This window comes from Camelus ferus, chromosome 2 (assembly GCF_009834535.1).
Source record: "Camelus ferus isolate YT-003-E chromosome 2, BCGSAC_Cfer_1.0, whole genome shotgun sequence".
Lineage (NCBI taxonomy): Eukaryota > Metazoa > Chordata > Mammalia > Artiodactyla > Camelidae > Camelus > Camelus ferus.
In genome coordinates this window covers 858,025-877,029 of record NC_045697.1, presented here as the reverse complement: position 1 = coordinate 877,029, position 19,005 = coordinate 858,025, and the positions used below count along the sequence as shown (strand labels likewise).

Here is a 19,005-nt window from a genome sequence, read left to right as displayed (position 1 = left end):
GCAGGGAGCCCAGGGGTGCAGAAGACCAGGCCTGCGGCTGCATGCCCAGCTCAGGTCGTGTTTACCCTTGGAAGGCCAGTGCCAGGGCCCCCACCCGGCCTCGTGGCCCCAAGTTAACTCGGGCTCCAGGATAAACACCCATTCAGCCGCACAAGGCCCCTTTGTCCAGAGAGAGGCTCCCGGCCCAGGATGCTGCCCGGCGGCCTGTGTCCTTAGTATGGCCAGCCGCCCCTCGTGGCCTCTGGGCAGACTCTTGGCCTGGCTCAGAGAGGCCCCGGCTGGGGACAGGGCCCCAGGCAGCTCTTGGAGTGGCCAGAGAGGCCAGGCTGAGCCAGGTGAGGAGGATGCCCCTCCAAGCCCCTCCAGAGCAGCCCGGAGCCTGCAAGGAGAAGCGGGGGCACACCTGCAGGGAGCTGAGGACACCACTGCTCCTAGCCGCAGAGCAGCTGGTCAGCTTGGAGGCGGCAGCCCTCCCCCGTCTGCCCAGGCAGGAGAGGGGTGCCCACACCCTGTACCCTGCAGGGCCTCCCCAGCCATTAGTTACTGGTCCCTGTGGCCTAGTTTCCTCACCTGTGAAATGGGCCTCAGCAGGATTTTGAGGTCCCTCAGCTTCTGAGCTCCTCCTGGGTGGGAGTGAGGTGTGGGGTACCCATCCAGGGGCTGAAAGGGGGTCGGTCACTGTGCAGGGGAGGGGGGTGAGAGAGATTCTTGTCCAGGGACAGGGGTGGGGCTGACATTGGGGTGGGAGCCGGGAACGGGGCACCAGGTTTGGGGCAGGCTTGGGGTCTGCACAGTGAGGGCAGGAGCCTGCATCACTCCAGGTAGGGGGTCCAGCGTGATGAGGAATCCCAGACCCCTGGCCAGTGGCCAGCCTGCCTGCCAGGAGGAGGCTGAGGGTGGCCTCTGCGTAGGCCTTGAGGGCCACCAGCCTCTTTTCTAAAGAGGGCCCATGGCCTGGGGCTGGCCTGGTGGGAGGGTCTGGCCCAGCCCAGGGGCTTGGCCCTTACACTGGGAGCTGGTAGCCATGGCAGGTTCTTGAGCACAGGAGGGACATGCTTGATTTTGGTTGTTGTAAAATGACTGTGGCGGCTGTACCGATGGGGGCTGGAGCCTGGGCAGAGTGGCCCCCTGGGCCCCCTCCTGGCCTTTAGTCCCTCTGAACGCACTGAGGACAAACGCGCTGTGTGCCCGTCGGGGCCCATGGTGTGGGGGTTGCTCCCCAGTGAGGCTGCCACCAGGTTCCAGTCCATGCTGTGGCCCGTGGCCAGCAGCGACCCCTGGTGGCGGCCGGCCTGCGGCTGCGGCCCACCTGGGAGTCCATCCTGGGGAGAAGATGGGTCCTGGGGAGGTCTGGGCTGGGGCCTTTGCCTGAGGCATGCTCAGAGGTCTTCTAACCAGGCAGGCCTCGGCCTGGGTCCCTGTGTGGGGACCCCCCCCCGTGGTTGATGAGAGAGTGTCCTTTGCTGGTGGTTCCTCGGTAGGTTTGGTGCTTTCTCGCCCGTGTCCTTTGTCCGCTTGACGACAGTGAGGTCTGGGCCGGCAGCACCAGCACCATCGGGAATGGGCTGGGAACGCAGAACCTCAGGCTGCCCTCCTCCTGGTTCTGGGGGCCACGGTGTGAGGACATGGCTCTAGGTCTCAGTTTCAGAGACGAGTGTCCGACCAGCTCTCTGCCGGCCCGTGCCCAGGGTCCCCTGATGCCCTGCGGGCCAGGACCCTGCCCAGTTCAGAAGGACTTCTGGGGGCTGCCATACACCCCGCGTGCCTGTCCCTGGAGTTCACCTCAAAGTGCCTCCCCAGCCCCGTCCCCTGTATCACAGGGTCAGTGAGCAAGGGACCAAGACAAGGGCAGTGCTCTGGCCCGTGTCCAAGGGTCCAGCAAGTGTGACGCGCCCCTCCTCTGGAGTGGGCCCTGGGGGACCAGAGATGCAGCCACTGGGGCCGGGGGCGTGGACTTGGAAACCCTACTCAGGCCTTATTTCTTACTTGAGTTTTTAGAGGCAGAGCATTTTTCAGGAGCTACAAAAGTCTGTCCTAGACCGAGAAGCAGCCCGTAGGTTGCTTGACGCCACCTTCTCAGATTCCCTCACAGAACTGGCTCAGGAGACTGTGGGTCTGCAGCCTGGAAACCCAGCAGGAGCTGCTGGTCAGGAGATGGAGTCCCTTCTTCCTTGGGAACGGTCTCTGGGGACAGGAGGAGGCCCTCCCTGCTGTCAAGACAGCTTGGAACTATCGACCATAGGTATGATCTCGGCACGGCTACGAGACGCACCAGCGACACCTCAGTGACTATTCGATTAATGGGGCCGAGGCCTAGCCAGGTGACACAAAGCCAACCCTCTCCGTGGCTGGTTTAGGTTTGCTTCCTCACATTAAAACTTTGGTCTGTTTGGATTTTGATCTGTGGTCATGAGGCAGAGATACCACGCCCCAGGACAGACTTGGGCCCACTTCGTCGTCCCTAGGGCGGGCTGCCCGCCCACATGCCCGCCCGCGCCCACCGAGCGGCTCCGGAGGAGGTACGGGGCAGGGGCAGGCTGACGGTGCAGAGTGGACGGCAGCCTGGGTGGCTCAGCCTCGGTCGGGCCAGAGCCGGAAACTTTCACTTCAGTCAAGACCAGGACAACCTCAGTGCTTAGACTTAAGGGAAACTTTATTTGGTCTTCTTCCTAAAGCAACCTAGTTTAAAAACGAGTTAAGGTTAATATAGAGAAGAAAAAAGAGTCAGACAGACACACACACACACACAGGAGAGCCGGGCACAGGTCAGGACCTCCCCATCAGATTTTCTCCATCTTGGAAATGAGGTCGTCACAGATCCTGGTCAGTTCATCGTTTTCCTTAGTCTGGAGGAGGGAAGTCGAATCCTGAGAATTCTCACAGTGCTCCGAGGAGTCGGGAGCAGCTCCAGGGCTTCTAGAACCAGGGGTCTGCTCCTCCCCGGCTCTGCCCGGACCCCTGGGACCCCACACCCACCTTCTGCTCCACGACCTTCTCCAGGGAGTGGACCCGCATCTGCTCCTTCCTCAGGACTGCCTGCAGCGCCAGAGCCTCCGCCTGGGCCTTGCTGCGGACCTGCGCGATCTCCTCGTTGGCCCTGGAGCAGTGGAGGGCAGCAGGGCTGAGCCCCGACTTGGGGCCTCTTCCCGTCCCCGCTCCCCAGCCCCAGGCTGCATCACTCACAGCTGGAGCTTCTCCTCTGCGTGGGCCTTCAGCGCCTGGTACCTCTGGCCCTCCTTCTCGATCCTCCCTATGTAGCCCTCCACACATTGCTTCAGGGACTCTTCGTTCTTTAAGGAAGAGTGATGTGAACTCTGACTGATGGCATGTTGCTGTCTGACCGCATTCAGGAGCGGTCTGGGGGACCCCCAGGTCAGGTGGGGGCGGTTCCCCAGCGCCGGCTCTCTGGTCGTTCGTGAAATAGCAGTGGACGAGGCCACGTGGGAGCAGCACTCCCCATTTCCTTCTAAGGACAGCCTACCACACACACAGCCCTAGGCCTCCCCATCCTGGGGTTCAGGAGGGTCCTCGGACACTGGGCCTCACCCTCTGACACCCACGGGCCTCCTGCCCGTCCCTCAGCCTGCCTGGCACACAGAGCCCACCTGTACGGCCCCTACTCTCCTGCCTCCCCTCCCAGCCCCGGGCTTTGGGGGCCGGGTCTCCAAACTGGCCCAGGATGGGTGAAGACAGCAGTGGGGACTGGACATGGCGATCTCTGCAAGGGGACAACCTTGCAGGCATGCACGTGAGGTTGCAGATGACAAAACCGACAGCCAGGGCTGGAACCTGGGGCCCCCACACCCCAGGGGCCCACATCAACCTGCTTCCCAGATGCAACCCGAAGGCTCAGCTCCCCCCCGCAGCCTCCAGGCCCCGCCAGCACTTGTCACCTTGCCTCACTGGAGACAAGGCCAATGCCTGCTGGCCCCACAGCCTTGCGCTGGCCCTGGTACCTACCGCACGGTAGCCTTCGATCACCTCTTTCTGTTTCTCAAACCGCTTGAAAAGATCAGAAAAAGACTTCTCCATGGAGTGCAAGTCTGCAGTAAGCTGGTCCTTTTCCTTCAGAACCTTCTGGATCTCAACTCTGGCAAGTTCCTTCTGTTTCTGAGCCTCCTCTTCAGGAAAGAAAACCAGCACTTGGGATTGGGGGACACCCATGGCAAGAGACCAGGGCGGGCGGCCGGAGGACCCACTGGGGCGAGGTGACGGTCGCTCTCCTGTGATCTTCCCAGGCAGGACCTAGGGGCCACAAGTGCCCAAGAAACAGCCATTTCCTCCCCCCAGCTCCACCCAGACCCAGAGGCAGTGGATAGTGAACCCAGGGCCCAACTGCAGAGGTCCTGGGAAGAGGTGGGGCCAAGACGCTCAGAGCCCACAGCCACACCCACCCCAGCCTGGACGTGCCCAGTGCCCGGCACCCAGTGGCTGAAGCTGGACAAGCAGCCACCTGGGGGAGGGGGAGACCGCAGTGCAGCACCTACGGGAGGGACCCTATCTTTCCTGGCCTTGGCCCTAGATGCCAGCTCAGGGGCTGGCCAATTTTGGGGTTGATAAGTGCCAGTGGCCCAGAGCCACCTGGCCTCCCTGACCGCCAGCTGCTCCACTGCAGGGAGTGTGGGCATGTGGGCTTAGCTCGCAGGAGGGAGCTGCTGGGAAGAAAGGCTGCGGGCGCCCGGCACTCACCCATCGCTTGATACACGGTCCCCTCAAACCCATCCATGATCTTCCTGTGGGAGGAGAGCAAATGTGCCATGAGCGCTGTGGCAGGCGGGTGGGCAGGTGGGCACCCAGGTCCCAGTGGCCACTCAGGCCTCACCCCATCTCCAGGATCCTGGTGTGGAGCTCGGCGCACTGGCTCCTCAGTGCCTCGTTCTCCTTCTGTGTTGCTTCCACCTGTGCGGACCATAGCTCTGAATTGGTGCTGGGCACCCTCCCATGCCGGTACCTCCTGTCCTACTCAGCGATCACCGGGCTAGGGGGCCTGCATGCGCTGGGTATGTGGTAGGAACACCATGTGGTACAGACGTGGTGGGAGAGCAGCCTGCAGAGGGCAGGCCCAGTGGCGGGGAGGATCCAGCTGCCGGCTGGGGCCTGGCATGCAGGCCTCCCTGAGAGGGGACCACCCAGGGCATCACCTAGGCAGCAAGGAGACTTGGGGGCTGAGGCCCAGCCCTGCTAGCTGTCCTGCTTTGCCACCCCTAGGGCAGCTCAGAGTGGTGTCCAATGAGGACATCCAGACCCTCAGCTAACTGGGTGAATGGTAGGGGTACGTAAGTGGACACCAGGATTCCATGAGCAGCAGCACGAGGAAGACCAGAGCTCAGAGCCATCCACGGGGCCCTCCTACGGGGCCGTGCCTGGGAGCCCGTCCTCCCGACTCATCCTCACCGCTGTGTCCAGGTCCCTCTGGCTGTACTGCAGCACGTCCACAATGGGCCCCACGGGCAACAGCGGGCCCCCGGGCCCGAGGTCACATGGAATCGGGCCAAGTGCCTGCGGGGTGACGGAGACAGGCTGGGCAGGTTCCACTGGTGCTCGTCTCCGCCGGTTTCCCAGACGGCACAGCTCGGCGCCCAGGCCCAGCCGACCTCCTGACGCCTTCCCCCAGGTCCCAGAACATAGATCCCACGCCCTTAGAACACGTGTCTCTTCACACCGCGGGGGGAACCAAGCACTTACGGGAACACCCGGGGTGCCGAGGAAGTCCAGTTCCACCAGCTTCGCCTCGGGGGGGCTTCCCGAGGAAGGCGTGTCCACACCCCGTGCGCTGAGATCAAAACAGAACACACGTGTCGTTTACCTGCGGGGCGGGGTCAGCCCAGGTTCTCCCCGAAGGGCTGAGTGAGCGCCTCGGGATTTGTGGGCTGCTCGGCCGGTGTCCAATTCAGGTTCGCACCTGCCAGCCCACCTTTCGCCCGCGGACAGAGGGGAGGCGCACCTGCTGGTCTCAGGGGCTGCGGGCACCGGTCTCCGAGGGCTGTCCTGCAGGAGCGGGTCGAACTTGAGGTACAAGGACTGCTTCCTCAGGGCTGACTCCTTAAACTGCTGCGGTAGGGGGAGCAGGTTCAGCGGCATCCCCGACACGACAGCCCGCAGAGCCTGGGACAGGCCCAGGCAGATCATGGCCTGCGTGGCGCAGGAGGGGGACACGACTCTGCTGGGAGCAGCTGCAGGACAGGGGCCTGGAGACACCATCCCCACCGGCCAGCCCTGTGCCCTGGGCAGACACAGACACTGCCCGAATTGAGAAAGCCTGGTGACTGCCAAGCAGGGCAGGGACTCAGGGCTGTTCCAGAAACAGCCCCTTTTTGAGACTCACACTTGAGGAAAGGCTGCCACGAGGTGCAGGATACTCACCGAGGAAGCCCCAAACTGCTCCAGGTAGTCGACTTCAGCCCCCGTGCCTAGAACTGAGAGTAGCGGGTGGGTGCGTCACGGCCCGCGGGACTCGGGCTAGAGCTCTCCGGCACAGGACGCTGGCTTGGCAGCTCCCAAGCACCCCCCCGCCCCCTTCCACGGCCCGGTCTGCCCTGGACAGACGGCCCTTTGCTATAAGGCGGGGCTGCCGTCCTGCTCATGACGCTGGGGGCTGGGTCGTTTTGTTGGGTCACACACAAGGGCTGACAGACCCCCCAGGAGTAACGGCCAAGGGCATCCCTGGCTGAGCAGCAGTGTGCAGCCAGCCTGGAAGAGCCCTTTGTGTTCTGGTGCGACCTTTGTTTACAGATTCTAAAGGTGACTCGTGCCATAGACAGAAACTGACCCAAAATGGATCAAAGCCCCAAGTGTATGAGTTAAAACCACAGAATTCTTAGAAGAAAACACAAGGGCACACCCTCGTGACACCGGGTGTGACAGTGACTCATCAGGACTGACGCCAGACACACAAGCAGCAAGGTGACAGCTTGGGCCTCCAAGGACACAGAGTGCAAAGGCAAGTTTTGCAGATCAGGTGCCTGACAAGGGGTTCCTACCCAGATTACACTAGAAATCTCTGCAACTTGGTCATATGGCAAATAACTCAGCGAAGAAATGGGAAAGGATCTGAGCAGACGCTCCTCCAAAGGGGAGACTCAAAAGGTCAACACGCACGTGGACAAATGTGGCTCGTTGGTGGGGGACCGTGACATGCAGCCAGCACCGTGTGCAGGCGGGACGCTGTGCAGCTGGCCCTTGGGTGCTGCCCATGGAGGGGTAAGAGGTGTGGGCCTGCGGAGAACGGCTGGGCGGCTCCTCCCACAGTCAGCACAATGTGACCAGGTCCTCTAGGTACACCTGCCCCAGAGAAGTGGGTCACGCACGGCCACACGTAAACGTGTACGCGAGTGTTCCCAGCAGTCTTAGTCATAACAGCGCAAAAGTGGAAACCATCCCAAAGTCCATCAATTAGTAAAAGAAGAAACGAGATGTAATTTCCACATGGTGGAATGTTGCTTAGCCATAAAAGGAGGTCCTGACCTGAAACGGACCTTGTTGTTCAGTGAAAGACACCAGACACAAAACCGCACATTGTGTGCCTCCAGGTCCCTGGCCTAGTGGAGTGCGTCCATGGCTTCTGGTCCCACCTATGTGCGGAGGGCCCCACGGCTGTCCTGCCAGAGAAGCCCTACGTCCACATCCTGTCTCCACTGCACCTGTGGGCTCTTACATAACGCAAACCAAGAGTGTCTCCAGTTGCCTTCTGTCTTGCGAAGCAGCTCAGTCACAAGCCCTCACTGAGCTCGGCTTAGACCCAGGGCTCTTCCAGCCCTCCTGTCCAGGGACCTGCCTTTCATCTCTGTGGGGTCCTGTTTCAAACAGCACGTCCCCCAGAACAGCGAGGCCCCGGCTGCCTCCGGACTGCACTCGAGCTGTCTAAGCCAGGGCTTCTGCCCAGTTTTCTGAGCCTAAGATTTTTTTATGTCACAGGCATCAGCCCTGTTCTCCTGAAAATGCCTATCTTTTGATAAACCAGAAGTTTCTGCCTGAATCACTGAAGTCAGGGAACAGAGCTGCCCGCAGGACAATGGCAGCAGGTGCCACTGAACACGTGCTCGTGGAATGTTCCGAGCAACCTGGCTGTGAGGACAGACAGAGACGTACCCTCAGTGGGGTCTCGGAAGTGCTCCCCAGTCAGGTCCAAGGCGGGCTCCAGGCCCTGAGGGGCAGGGGGCGCGGGGTCGGCAGGCGCGGTCACTGACTCAGTGCTCGGGCTGCTAGTGGGAGCTGGTGCACCCGAAGAGCCTGAGGATCCCTCCTGGAAGGGAGGTCGGGGTCACCTTGGGGGCTTGGTTTGGGCACCTCATGTAGTCTCGTCAGGACGAGGGACATGGGGGTGGGGGTAGGGGCAGCAGCCTGTGCCCCCAGGCCCCCTCTGCCCTGTTACGATACCCAGACATGGTGACAGTGCAAGGATGTGTCACACTGGGGTGCCCACCCACACTCCGTACCTCACTTGCAGCTCCTGTGGTCCCTGCTGGGCTCTGTACCCCAGGTGTGTCATCTGCTGAGGCTGAAAGCACCTGCCTAAAGAGACGGGGTCTGCAGGGCCTGTGTCCCCACTGCCGCTTCGGCACCCACCTGCCGCCTGCCCTGCAAACCCCGCCCAGCAAGCCAGGCATGGGGCCAGCCGAGCAGCCCGGCAAAGCTGGCCCCCAACCTCACCTGCACGAGAACCACTCCTCAGAAGGAGCTCTGAGGTCACTCAACTCAAGGAAAAGCAAACCACGAGGATCCACGTATCCCCCCACCAGGAAACTGCGGCAGGAGCTAGGCGGGCTCCTCTGTGACCACACGCCCGCGGCAGCCACGAAGCCGCGTCCTGGGAGCTCGCGCCAGGAAACTCGGGCTCCCCTGGAGCCGCGCTGCCTCGGGAACCCTAGGGACTCTCTGCTAGGAGCTTTCTCGACCTCCCGGGTGGGTCACAGCACAGGACGCCCCCTGTGAGGGGCCGACGTCGCTCCTCTGCTTCTTATTCCCAAGAGCTGCGCCTGCCCTGGGCCTCTCAGGGGTGCAGGTGGCACATCTGGTCTGGGGCCCACGGGTGCCCACACCCTGGAGCTGCTGCCCTGCCACCACCCCCCAACACTCACTGGCTTGGTGATGAGTCCTCTGCGGCTGCAGGCCCGGCTGGCCTGCTCTGGGGGTGCTCCGGGGGCCAGGCCTCTCTGTCACCTCCACATGGGTTAAAGTCTGGGTCATCCAGCTTGTCCCCATCCAGGCTGCCAGACCCTCGTGGAGGGGGATCAGGACCCTCACCCGCAGCCATGGTGGCCTTTTCCTGCCTCATCTCTGGTCTCCTTGAGGGCGGTTTGAGACCTGGGGCCGTCCCTCGTTTCCTCAGCGGAGGTGGCTTTTTGCTGGTGGCATCATCAGGGAAGTCAAATTCTAGCCTCACAGGCCCGCTTCTCAAAGAGCTGGCCTCCTGGCCCCTGCCCTCCTCACTCTGAGCACTGGGGGCTGGGGCCCCTCCAGCCTCCACAGGGCCGGCAGGGGCAGTGGCCTCGGGGCCCCCGGGGCCCTCGCCAGGCAGGTCTGTGTGGGGCTCCCCTGCGTGGGCTCCTCCGGGGGGAGTACCGGGAGCTGGAGCAGCCCCCACGCGGGAAGCAGGAACCGCGTCCGGGTTTTCTCCTGGGAGGCTACACGGGTCCTCTGCTCTGTCTGTGTCTTGGGACGCCATCCCGGGAGGGTGTTCTAGAATCTTGGGGGTGGATGCAACACTTTCCTCTGAGGAATGAGAATGGACGTGCTCCTCCCAAGCTTGTTCAGGGCTGCTCGACACTTGTCCTGAAGATGCCACTTGGTTTTCAACACTTTCTGGCATTTGAGGGAAGCTTGAGGGACCCAGACCGGCACAGGCGGGCCCACTGGGAAGCCTGTCTTCAGATGCTGGTCTCACGAACCCTGGAGGAAGGTTGGCCCCCTCCACTGCTGGCTTCTGCAGAATTCCATTAGTTGTTCTGGTCTCTGTTTCCTGGGTAAACTGTTGGCTTTTAGAAACAGACAGTTAACACAAATGAACCAGTTAGGTTTTCATTTAGATTTTAGTCTGCGTGAAAACATTAGCTAAAGAAAGAAAAAAAAAACATACAATCATACAATCAACCTTCCCAGGTTAACTTTTTCCAAGCGCAGTCTGCTGGCGGCCACCTGGAGACCCAGGGTCCCAAGGCAGACAGCGTGGAAACGCCACTGGCAAAGGATCAAAGGCCAGGCTCCCCTGTCAGCTGGGGCCCAGCAGCTACGTGGTCAAGGACAGTCTGGGCACAGGAGGGTCAGGCTCCTCACTGGAGAGCAAGAAAGATGAGGTCCAGGACACTGCCTTCAGGCCTGCCCACCCTGGGTCCTCCACGGCCTCCCGCGCCTCCCCTCTGTGGCCCTGGAGCAGCCCAGAGGCAGAGTCCCAACAGCTGGGTTTCCCTTCCCTTGTGGGGCTGTTACAGAAGAATGGTATTTGATCACTCTAATCTCATTAGATGATTTTCAAAATGAAAAGTAAAAAATCTAAAGTTGGAAAGTAGCAAGTTAAGGGGAGGGGGGATTCAGGAGGAGTCTCCACCCTTGGGAGGATGGGAACGTGGCCCGAGCACATTTCACTCGAGTTAGGTGATGGGTACATTAGCGATGTTTTGCTTTTACACCTTTCTCTGAAACCTGTTTAAAAGAAAAAGCAAGGTCTTAAACAGTTTAAGTCAGCAAAAGTCAGAACAAAATGTGCCAGTGAGGGCCCTTCTCACCCGGACGCAGAGGGTCCCTGGGGCCCTGCCCACTTGTTCCATCCTAATCTGGGGGTGACGAGCTCATCTCCAGACTGAGGCTGGAGAAGCCTTGGCTTTGCCTAGTCGACCAGCACATCCAGTAAAACGCCTAGGCCGGGGCAGGCTGCGAAGAAGCTTCTCTCGATTAAAGTCAAGTGCTTAAAACCTGGTCCGTCAGACACCACTGGCACTCTGACTAGATTAACAGTTTCTCTGCCTTCAAAGGTAAGATCTGTCTGTGAGCTTTCTCCAGGGCTGGATGTGGAGAACATGAGGCTGACTTGTGAGGAGGGAGATCCCAGTGGAATGCTATAAAAGCAGCAAAACCACAGAGCAGCCCCGGGAGAGGAGGCCAGGACATTTCATGAAGCCAGGGAAGCAGAAACTACGGCCAGTTTGTTGGCAAGGATGCAGCAAAGGTGCGGAATGCGCATTTAAACTCACGCTGCTTCGGGACTCACTCTTCAGGAACAAACGACTTCTGAGTACTTTGGCCATGCATGACACAAACCCAGAGCAGAGACCAGCTGGATATGACAAACAAGACAGACTCTTCCTGCCACATCCGTCAGAGAGGTCACAACTGCAATACATCAGACGGCACCGACACTTACTTCTCCTTCTGGGTCCAGACTTGGTGGGAGTTTTCTAATCCAGGGGTGTCGCCCAGAGCTAAAAAAACTTCAAGTTTGCTGCTCATGCTGGGACTTAAAATCCTGTGTGTCTGTGGATCCCGCAGAGGTGTCTGAAAAGTCACCTGTTGGGGAGGGAGGGGGGCTCCTAGTCAGTAACTCACGTCTCCAAGCACCATGCCCTGGCAGCGCAGTAAGTCCCCGGGAAAGCAGGCCCCAGGATGACTGCACCTGTGACACTTGGTAGATCTACACAGGGGGAGACATGCTCACCTTCACTGCTTTGGCTGTGCTCTTGGGTGGCACATTTTCTTTCTGTGACAGACGGAGTACAGGCAACCTTCCGGTAACTTCCAGTGGTGAAAACAGGAAGTCACAGTTCTCTGTGCTTTTGTCATCAGTGACATTCTTGTCACTGAAGATGTGCAGACTCATTCTGGAAAAGCAAACAGTTTTCTGTCAGCAGCAGGGCATGTTGTCTGGACGCACGTATGTGGAAAAGGACAGGGCTGACCTCATGGTGCTGAGTGAGGACATCCCCCTGCCTGCACAGGTGGGTCACACCTTAGGCAGCATGTCCTCTGCCAGGCAGTCCCCTCCCTGCTTTGGGGGGAGCTGCCACCTCCCAGGAGCAAGAGCTAAAGGGGTCCCCAGCCCTCAGGGCAAGGAGGGAAAACCATGTCCACGAAATAACTTGAACTTTGTGGGTAAAGGCTGGGAGACAGGTAAGGGCTGATCTGTGATGACACTGGATGAGGCATAGGAAGCCTCGTCTCCCTGCAGGCCTCGGTGTCAGAGTTGGAGCGGGCTACCAAACTGGTGGAGGATGGGAGAGCAGACAGCACGGCAGCCTGTACTCTGCCTACGGGGCCAGGAAATGGGGACCAGACAAGGGTGTTGGGAGGGTGGGGGCCTAGAGGAGGAGCCACAGAAGGTAACAAGCAGCAGGGTGCAGAATCATTTGTGGGGAGTCAAGTGGCTTCTACATCAGAGTCTGCAGAGTAGAAACACACCAGGGGCCTCCAGCTGGGCCCAGAAGTTTCTAGAGCAGTCCCACTTCTTCCCAAAGTCTTTGTCATGGTGACTGACACGGCCTTCCGAGTCCAGGAGTCACCAGAGAACTGGGCGTCGACCTGCCCAAGGGGCCACCACAGGTACTTGCTAGTAGTGGGGGCCCTGGGGACTGCGGTTTAAAGAGGCTGGGTGGCTGGGGCAGAGAGAGTAGGTAGGGGTGGCCTTGGAAGAGGTGAGGTTGGGGTGGGAGGTCAGGGTGACCAGCCCCCTTGAAGGGTGAGGCCAGGGGTTGGGGGTGCTGGTGTGGAGGACCGGGAGGGGCAGGAAGGAAGTGGGGAGTCAGAGGCTCTTGCATCTGGCCAGGGGTTGGGTGGTCAGCCCTGCTTTGCCAACAGGCCCACACACTGTGTGTGGGGGCAAGAAAGAGAAGTGTAAGTCAAGAGTAACTACTAGTTTTGGCCTAACAACTGGGTAAAACGAGGGGGACATAAGAGGGAGACAGGCTTGGAGGCAAACTCCCTCTGCCGGAGAAGGTGGGAGAACAATGATGGCAGCCTCTATGGGTCTGGCTTCTACTGAGGAGGGGGCCACGAAGGCGGCTCCAGAGCAAGGAGGGGCCGGGTCAGGAGGGCAGGAAGACTGGCGGCCCCGGAGAGCGGGTCTTGCGGGATCAGCGGTGCGGGAGCGCCAGAGCCCAGGTTTCTGCGGCAGGTGCGGCAGGAATCGGCGATGGCTCACAGGTGGGGCTACGCCCAGAGGGGCCGGGCAGCAAGCTGGCGGGTATGCGGGGGCGGAGACGTGTCTTTGCAGGTCACAGCCACCGGTGGTTTGCGGCTGGACGAGGTCACCGGGGTGAGGGGGAGGGCGGCGCAGCGGGCCCGGGCTGTTCTGTCTTTGACGGCGGCAGAGGGACCACCAGGCGTCTCGGAGACAAGGGCGGGAGGCCGCCGGCTCCGCTCGCGACTGTGGGAAGAGGCGTCGCGGGGGGAGTGCATCCCGGGGGGAGGGGACCCACGACCAGGGTGGTCGCCACCACGGCAGACAGGCAGACAGAGGCCCGGGGCCAGAGGAGGCGAGGCCGGAACCCCGAGCCCGGACCCCGCTGCCGCCTTACCTGTCGGCCGCCGCGCGGAAGCAGGAGAGCGGGAGGCGCCGAGTCCGGGAACCCCTCTCCCCGCCGCCGATTCAAATACCGACGGTTGGCGTGCGCGGCCAATCGGCGTGCGGCTGGGGCGAGACGCACGGAATCGGCGGCCAATGGGAGGCCATGGCTGAGGCCGCGCCCACAAGGGGTTCCGCTTCCGGGGCTAGCGGTACGCTGGGCGTGGCGGACGCTGGAATTCTCGGTAACTGCGGCTCCCGCAGCAGGCGATGGGGAAAGGTTGCTCGTGGGCGGACTGTGACTGCGCGGACCGCCGTCGCCCAGGAATCTCGAGCTCAGCTGCGGGCGCCCCTAGGCTGCGCGGAAAGGCCAGGGCCTGAGAACCATTCGCCCGTGTCTCAGTTTCCCCAGCTGTGAAATGGGACCAGGTGCAGTGCCGCCCCCAAGGCAGGTCGTGAGAACCCAAACCCTCGCGAGGACTATCGCGGCGCTCACGACTTCTGCCGGGTGTGGGGCACGGGAACTCCATTTCCCAAAGTGCCCCGCGGGACCCTAGCTCCCAGAGCGCCGCGCGAGTGGTCTGAGAGTGGGGACTCCACTTCCCAGAGTGCCCCGCGCTGCCCGGCGCTTACCGGACCCGGACGCTGGGGCCTGCTCCGGGCGTCCGGGCAGCGGGTTTCGCCCGGAAGGCGGGCTTCTCCCGGACGGCTTCCCGGTGGGGACGGCGGCGCGATGGACAGCCCTGAGGTTACGTTCACGCTGGCCTACCTGGTATTTGCCGTGTGCTTCGTGTTCACTCCCACCGAGTTCCACTCGGCCGGGCTCACGGTGCAGAACCTGCTGTCGGGCTGGCTGGGCAGCGAGGACGCTGCCTTCGTGCCCTACCACCTGCGCCGCACGGCCGCCACGCTGCTGTGCCACTCGCTGCTGCCGCTCGGTGAGCTCGGTGGGCGGGGCGGCGCTCGAGGCCCAGCTCCGGGACCTCAGAGCGAGAAGAGACCGGGGAGGGCGCCCGGGTCAGAGCCTAGGCTGTGGGCTCGTGTGCTCCCAGGAGTGCGCTGGAGGGAAGTGGCGGCAGCTGGCCTCTTGCAGGCGGCAGAAAGGCAGGCTCAGAACCCTGAGGGAGGGGATGCTTCACTCACTGGGGCAAGTTGTGAGCTATCGCATGGGGGGCAGCTCCCTGTAGAAGAACGTGAGTTAACTGATGCCAGCATTGGTGGCCTGCCCCAGTCCTTGGAAGGTGGATGCAGGAAGGACAGGCAAAGAGCATGATGGCAGTAGGAAGTGTCACGGGTGCAGAGACCCGGAAAGGTGTGTATGTGGCCAGGATGCTCAGATGTTGCCAGGGGCTGTGCTGGGTAGTGACTCAGGTGTAGCTGGTCTCTGAGAGGCTGGCTTGAGGCCAGGTTGTGCCTGGGGGCTGCCTGCCTAATAGGGATGGAGGGCAGAGGAGAGCCCATGCCAGGACAGAGACTGCCTGCGTGGTGAGGTCGCTCCATCTAGCTCCCCTGTGAGGCAGGGAAACTCCGCAGGAGGAAAGTGTGGTTCAGAGTTTGGGTTCTCCTGAGGGTTGTGGATTGAGTTTCTGCTCTGGGAACTAAGGATTTCCGAAGTTTCTGGAACCTCTTAACTGCATGCCTCCCACCAGCCTGAGGGGGGCTGGGCCACCACCGTCCCACAGAAGGACAGGGAAACTGGGAAGTGAGCCAAGTGACTTCCCTGGGCCACACGAGGACGAAATGGTGGAGCCTGGCCTTAGAGTCAGACAAGGAGTTTTTCTTTTTTTAATTTGTTTTGCAATAGCTTTGAAACTTTATAGACCTGTTATCTATTGCTATGGGGTGAGAGAAAGTGTACTGGCTTAATCAATAGCGCTTGCTTTTGTTTTTGCAACTTCAAGCCTGTGCTGTGGGTCATTGTCTACCTCGTTATTGACATGCAAATTGGCCCCCATCTGGCCAGCAGGGTCCTGGAGCTGGCTCCCCTGATGTCCTTGTGACATGCCTGTGTCATACCTTGCTCACTGGCACACGATGTTCCGGTTCTGGGATGGCCATGCCCTTTTCTGCCTCCTCAGAGTGGGTGGGATCCAGAGGCCTGGATCTGGCCCCAGGAGGGCCAGTGGGCAGCTCTGCACTGGGTGACACGAGAGCCTTGTACTTTTGCTTTTGTAGGTTTTCCCCCTACTCATGTGTTATTTGTATGGAACTGAAGTAGTAAGATAAAAATGTTTTCTGCTGACAGGGTAAGGGCTGAGTTGGACCAGTTGTGGAGGCGGGTGAGGCTCACCTGCCCTAGGGTACCACGGCCTTGCCCTGGCCCAAGGATGGGGACTAAAGGAAGCCCCCCTGCCCCCAACAGGGATAGCCCTGTGGACCTAAGTGGGAACCTCCTGGAGAGGATGACAGCCTAGCAGCCCCCACCCCTGCTGAGGCTTGCTCTGTCCCTTGTAGGCTACTACGTGGGCATGTGCTTCGCAGCCTCAGAAAAGCGGCTCTACTTTCCCAGCCAGGCCCCGGAGACCTGGCGGGTCTTCCTCCTGCTGGCGGTGCTGCTGCCCACCATTGCCTGCACCCTTATCTACTACTGGTCCCGGGACCAGTGGGCCCACCACCCCCTGGCCCGCACCCTGGCCCTCTATGCCCTGCCGCAGTCAGGCTGGCGAGCTGTCGCTTCCTCCGTGAACACTGAGTTCCGGAGGATTGACAAATTTGCTACGGGGGCGCCGGGTGCCCGGGTGATTGTGACGGACACATGGGTGATGAAGGTGACCACGTACCGTGTGCACGTGGCCCAGCAGCAGGATGTGCACCTGACTGTGACGGAATCCCAGCAGCATGACCTCTCGCCAGACTCGAATCTACCTGTGCAGCTGCTTACCATCCGCGTAGCCAGCACCAGCCCTGCTGTGCAGGCCTTCGACATCCGGTAGGCTTGCCCATGCCTGGCCAGCACCCAAGATCTGGTGTTTGTCTTACTCAAAGGCGATGGTGGGTGGGAGCTGGTCCCTCCAGTGTGCCCCTCCCTCAGGGCGGCACTGCCCACCCTAGGCCGCCTTGCTGGCCCCGTCTTCTCAGGTACTCTCAGCTCCCTCCTTCTTCACTTCTCATCTGAGCTGCCTTCTGCAGCTTCTCAGGGGGAGCCCCACAGGGATGTTTGGGGGTCACTGTACCGGACACAGGCTTGGGCTGGAGCCGAGGTCCTCCTGTCTAGTTCAGGCTGTGGCCGGCCTGCTGTGCTCCTCCTGGGACATGCCTTGGGCCTGAATCTACTGAGGGCCAGGCACTCCGTGTCTTAGCTACCATCCTTCAACCTCGCTGTGTCCTGGGAGGGCGGTGGTCAGCTGGGCAGCGCTGGGTCTGTGGGCTCGGCGCTCTGGCCATTTTTGCTAGCTGGTCTTCATCTGGCAGCCAGGCTGTGCCTGAGTCCCCATGTTCCGTGTGGTCATGGGTGCCTCGCTCACTGCGGCAGACTCGGCCTCCCTGCCACTGCCCCAGGGTCCTTGCCAGCCTGCCTGGGAAGGATGGCCCTGCCCTGCAGAGGCCTCAGTCCAGTGGTCCAGCCCAGCAGCAACCACCTCGTGCAGGCTGAACTCCACGGAGTACGGTGAGCTGTGTGAGAAACTCCGGGCACCCATCCGCAGCGCGGCCAACGTTGTCATCCACCAGAGCCTGGGCGACCTGTTCCTGGAGACATTTGCCTCCCTGGTGGAGGTCAACCCGGCCTACTCAGTCCCCAGCAGCCAGGTGGGGGCCTGGGTGGGTGATGGATTCCCACATCTCCTGGGGTGGGGGGCTCTATAGGCCGGGGCCCCTGTGACCACCTTGGCCTGCTGCAGGACCTGGAGGCGTGCATCGGCTGCATGCAGACACGTGCCAGCGTGAAGCTGGTGAAGACCTGCCAGGAGGCGGCGGAGGGCGAATGCCAGCAGTGCTACTGCCGCCCCATGTGGTGTCTCACCTGCATGGGCAAGTGGTTCGCCAGCCGCCAGGATCCGCAGCGCCCGGACACCTGGCTGGCCAGCCGAGTGCCCTGCCCCACCTGCCGTGCGCGCTTCTGCATCTTGGATGTGTGCGCTGTGCGCTAAGCCTGTCGGCCCTTCTGGGGATACCACAGGCTCTCTTTTCCCAGCGTAGCATCTCACCTGTTCCCCGAAGCTGCAGAGGGACCAGGGCTTTTGTTTTAAAAAGAAGTTTCCTGCTGAAGTTCTGTCTGCGGCGGTGGGACTGGTCTTCACTGCCTCTGCCTCCTCTCCGTTCCTCTGGGTAGGGGAAGGTGCTGGACACAGGACATGCTATCGGCTCCATCTCCAGAGCCTTCTGGGGCCCCTAGCTGGGTTTTGGGAGACCCTGTGGTCTGCCCCAGATGGCCCTAACCTGAGCCACTTGCCTTAAACTTATGGGGCACATAAATTTTAACTGCTCTTTGGTGACATGACAGACCCAAATTTTTCCAGCAGATTTTACTTCAGTCTATTCTGCTCCTGTCCCCAAGCTGGCTGTGGCCCTGTTGTTTTGGCACCCTCTACTCCCCATGGAGGACCTGGCACAGAGCCTGCTGATGGAGGGGGAAACCTGGGGTTCTGTTCCAGGGTCTCCTGGTGGTTGCAACCAGCCAAGGGCCTGCTCCTAGGTGGGTGGCCCCTACCTGCTCCCTTTCCAGGGATACCCTGGGCTTCCTATCAGGGGCCGGGTGAGGGGCTCGCTGCTTACAGCTGCCATTCCCTTAGTTGTGTGCTTATGGGGGTTGCCTACCCCTTGAAGGGGCATGTACCCACCCACGTGCCTTCTGTTGCTGCTGCAAGTCCGGGGAACAGGCCAAGTCTCAGGCTTCTGGTAGGGAAAACATTGAATTGAAGACCAAGCACCACAGCAGCATTCTCTATCCGGACAAGCCTACTGGGACTCAGCACAAGGCTGGCCATAGCCCTGCAGGGTCCACCTGTTTCAGAAGGGGATGTGCCCAGTGGTCAAGGCAGTGACAGCTGCCTTCCCACTTCCCAGTGGTGCAGGTGGGGAGCAGGGAGGGAACTGCCAGGCGCCAAAGTACAGCTCTCACAGATGTGGCTATTGGAGCAGCTCTGAGCCCCCTAAAAAAACCCTGGGATTTGGGAGCGAGATGGCCCAGCTTTGTGGTCCTCAGGGGCGCTCACAGATGGAGGCCGTCAGAGGGGCAGCCAGGAGCCATGCCCAGCCTCAGCCCGGAGTTTCAAACCCTGGCAAGGGAGAGCCAGGCCTGGAGTTTTTTCTACAGAAGGAAGTTACTTAGTTTTATAAAGGTAAATCTATTGTAGGGAAGTGATACGCTATTTAATAAAATGTTAGTATGACCATTATATGTATTTTCTTAATTGCAATGCTTTTTCTTTGGTAACAGTTGGGGGAAGGCCCTCCTAGAAGTGGCAGCTTTGATGTGCACATTTTGTTCAGAATAAGACGAAAAAGGAGGTCGACTGTAGGAGTCTTCCCCTCTGATTTCCTAGCTGGGGGGCAAGGGTCTCAAAAAGCCCAAGTCC

General features: G+C 60.7%; 2 protein-coding genes across 11 annotated transcripts; one reads left to right on the top strand and one right to left on the bottom strand.

Annotated features, from left to right (window-relative positions):
* Positions 1-2,635: 2,635 nt before the first annotated feature.
* On the bottom strand, positions 2,636-13,730 carry TACC3 (transforming acidic coiled-coil containing protein 3). Of its 7 annotated transcripts, none has more exons than XM_032492330.1 (17): positions 13,503-13,730; positions 11,648-11,810; positions 11,357-11,499; positions 9,078-9,974; positions 8,436-8,511; positions 8,089-8,242; positions 7,099-7,281; positions 6,364-6,416; positions 5,945-6,132; positions 5,686-5,773; positions 5,395-5,499; positions 4,823-4,899; positions 4,690-4,733; positions 3,961-4,121; positions 3,184-3,290; positions 2,977-3,097; positions 2,636-2,846 (listed from the first exon to the last, which is right to left on the bottom strand). In XM_032492330.1, the coding sequence occupies exons 2-17, from the start codon at positions 11,807-11,809 to the stop codon at positions 2,781-2,783; spliced, it is 2,625 nt and encodes an 874-aa protein (XP_032348221.1). In that variant the 5' UTR covers position 11,810; positions 13,503-13,730; the 3' UTR covers positions 2,636-2,780. The 7 variants fall into 7 exon arrangements, with proteins under 7 accessions (XP_032348221.1, XP_032348226.1, XP_032348233.1 ...); XM_032492335.1 differs by having other exon boundaries at positions 5,945-6,051; XM_032492342.1 differs by having other exon boundaries at positions 5,945-6,048.
* Positions 13,731-13,991: 261 nt separating this feature from the next.
* On the top strand, positions 13,992-18,831 carry TMEM129 (transmembrane protein 129). Of its 4 annotated transcripts, XM_032492378.1 has the most exons (4): positions 13,992-14,427; positions 15,944-16,418; positions 17,077-17,236; positions 17,329-18,831. In XM_032492378.1, the coding sequence occupies exons 1-4, from the start codon at positions 14,223-14,225 to the stop codon at positions 17,575-17,577; spliced, it is 1,089 nt and encodes a 362-aa protein (XP_032348269.1). In that variant the 5' UTR covers positions 13,992-14,222; the 3' UTR covers positions 17,578-18,831. The 4 variants fall into 4 exon arrangements, with proteins under 4 accessions (XP_032348269.1, XP_032348281.1, XP_032348289.1 ...); XM_032492390.1 differs by lacking the exon at positions 17,329-18,831 and having other exon boundaries at positions 16,962-17,231; XM_032492398.1 differs by lacking the exon at positions 17,329-18,831 and having other exon boundaries at positions 16,988-17,219.
* The last annotated feature ends 174 nt before the right edge of the window (positions 18,832-19,005 follow it).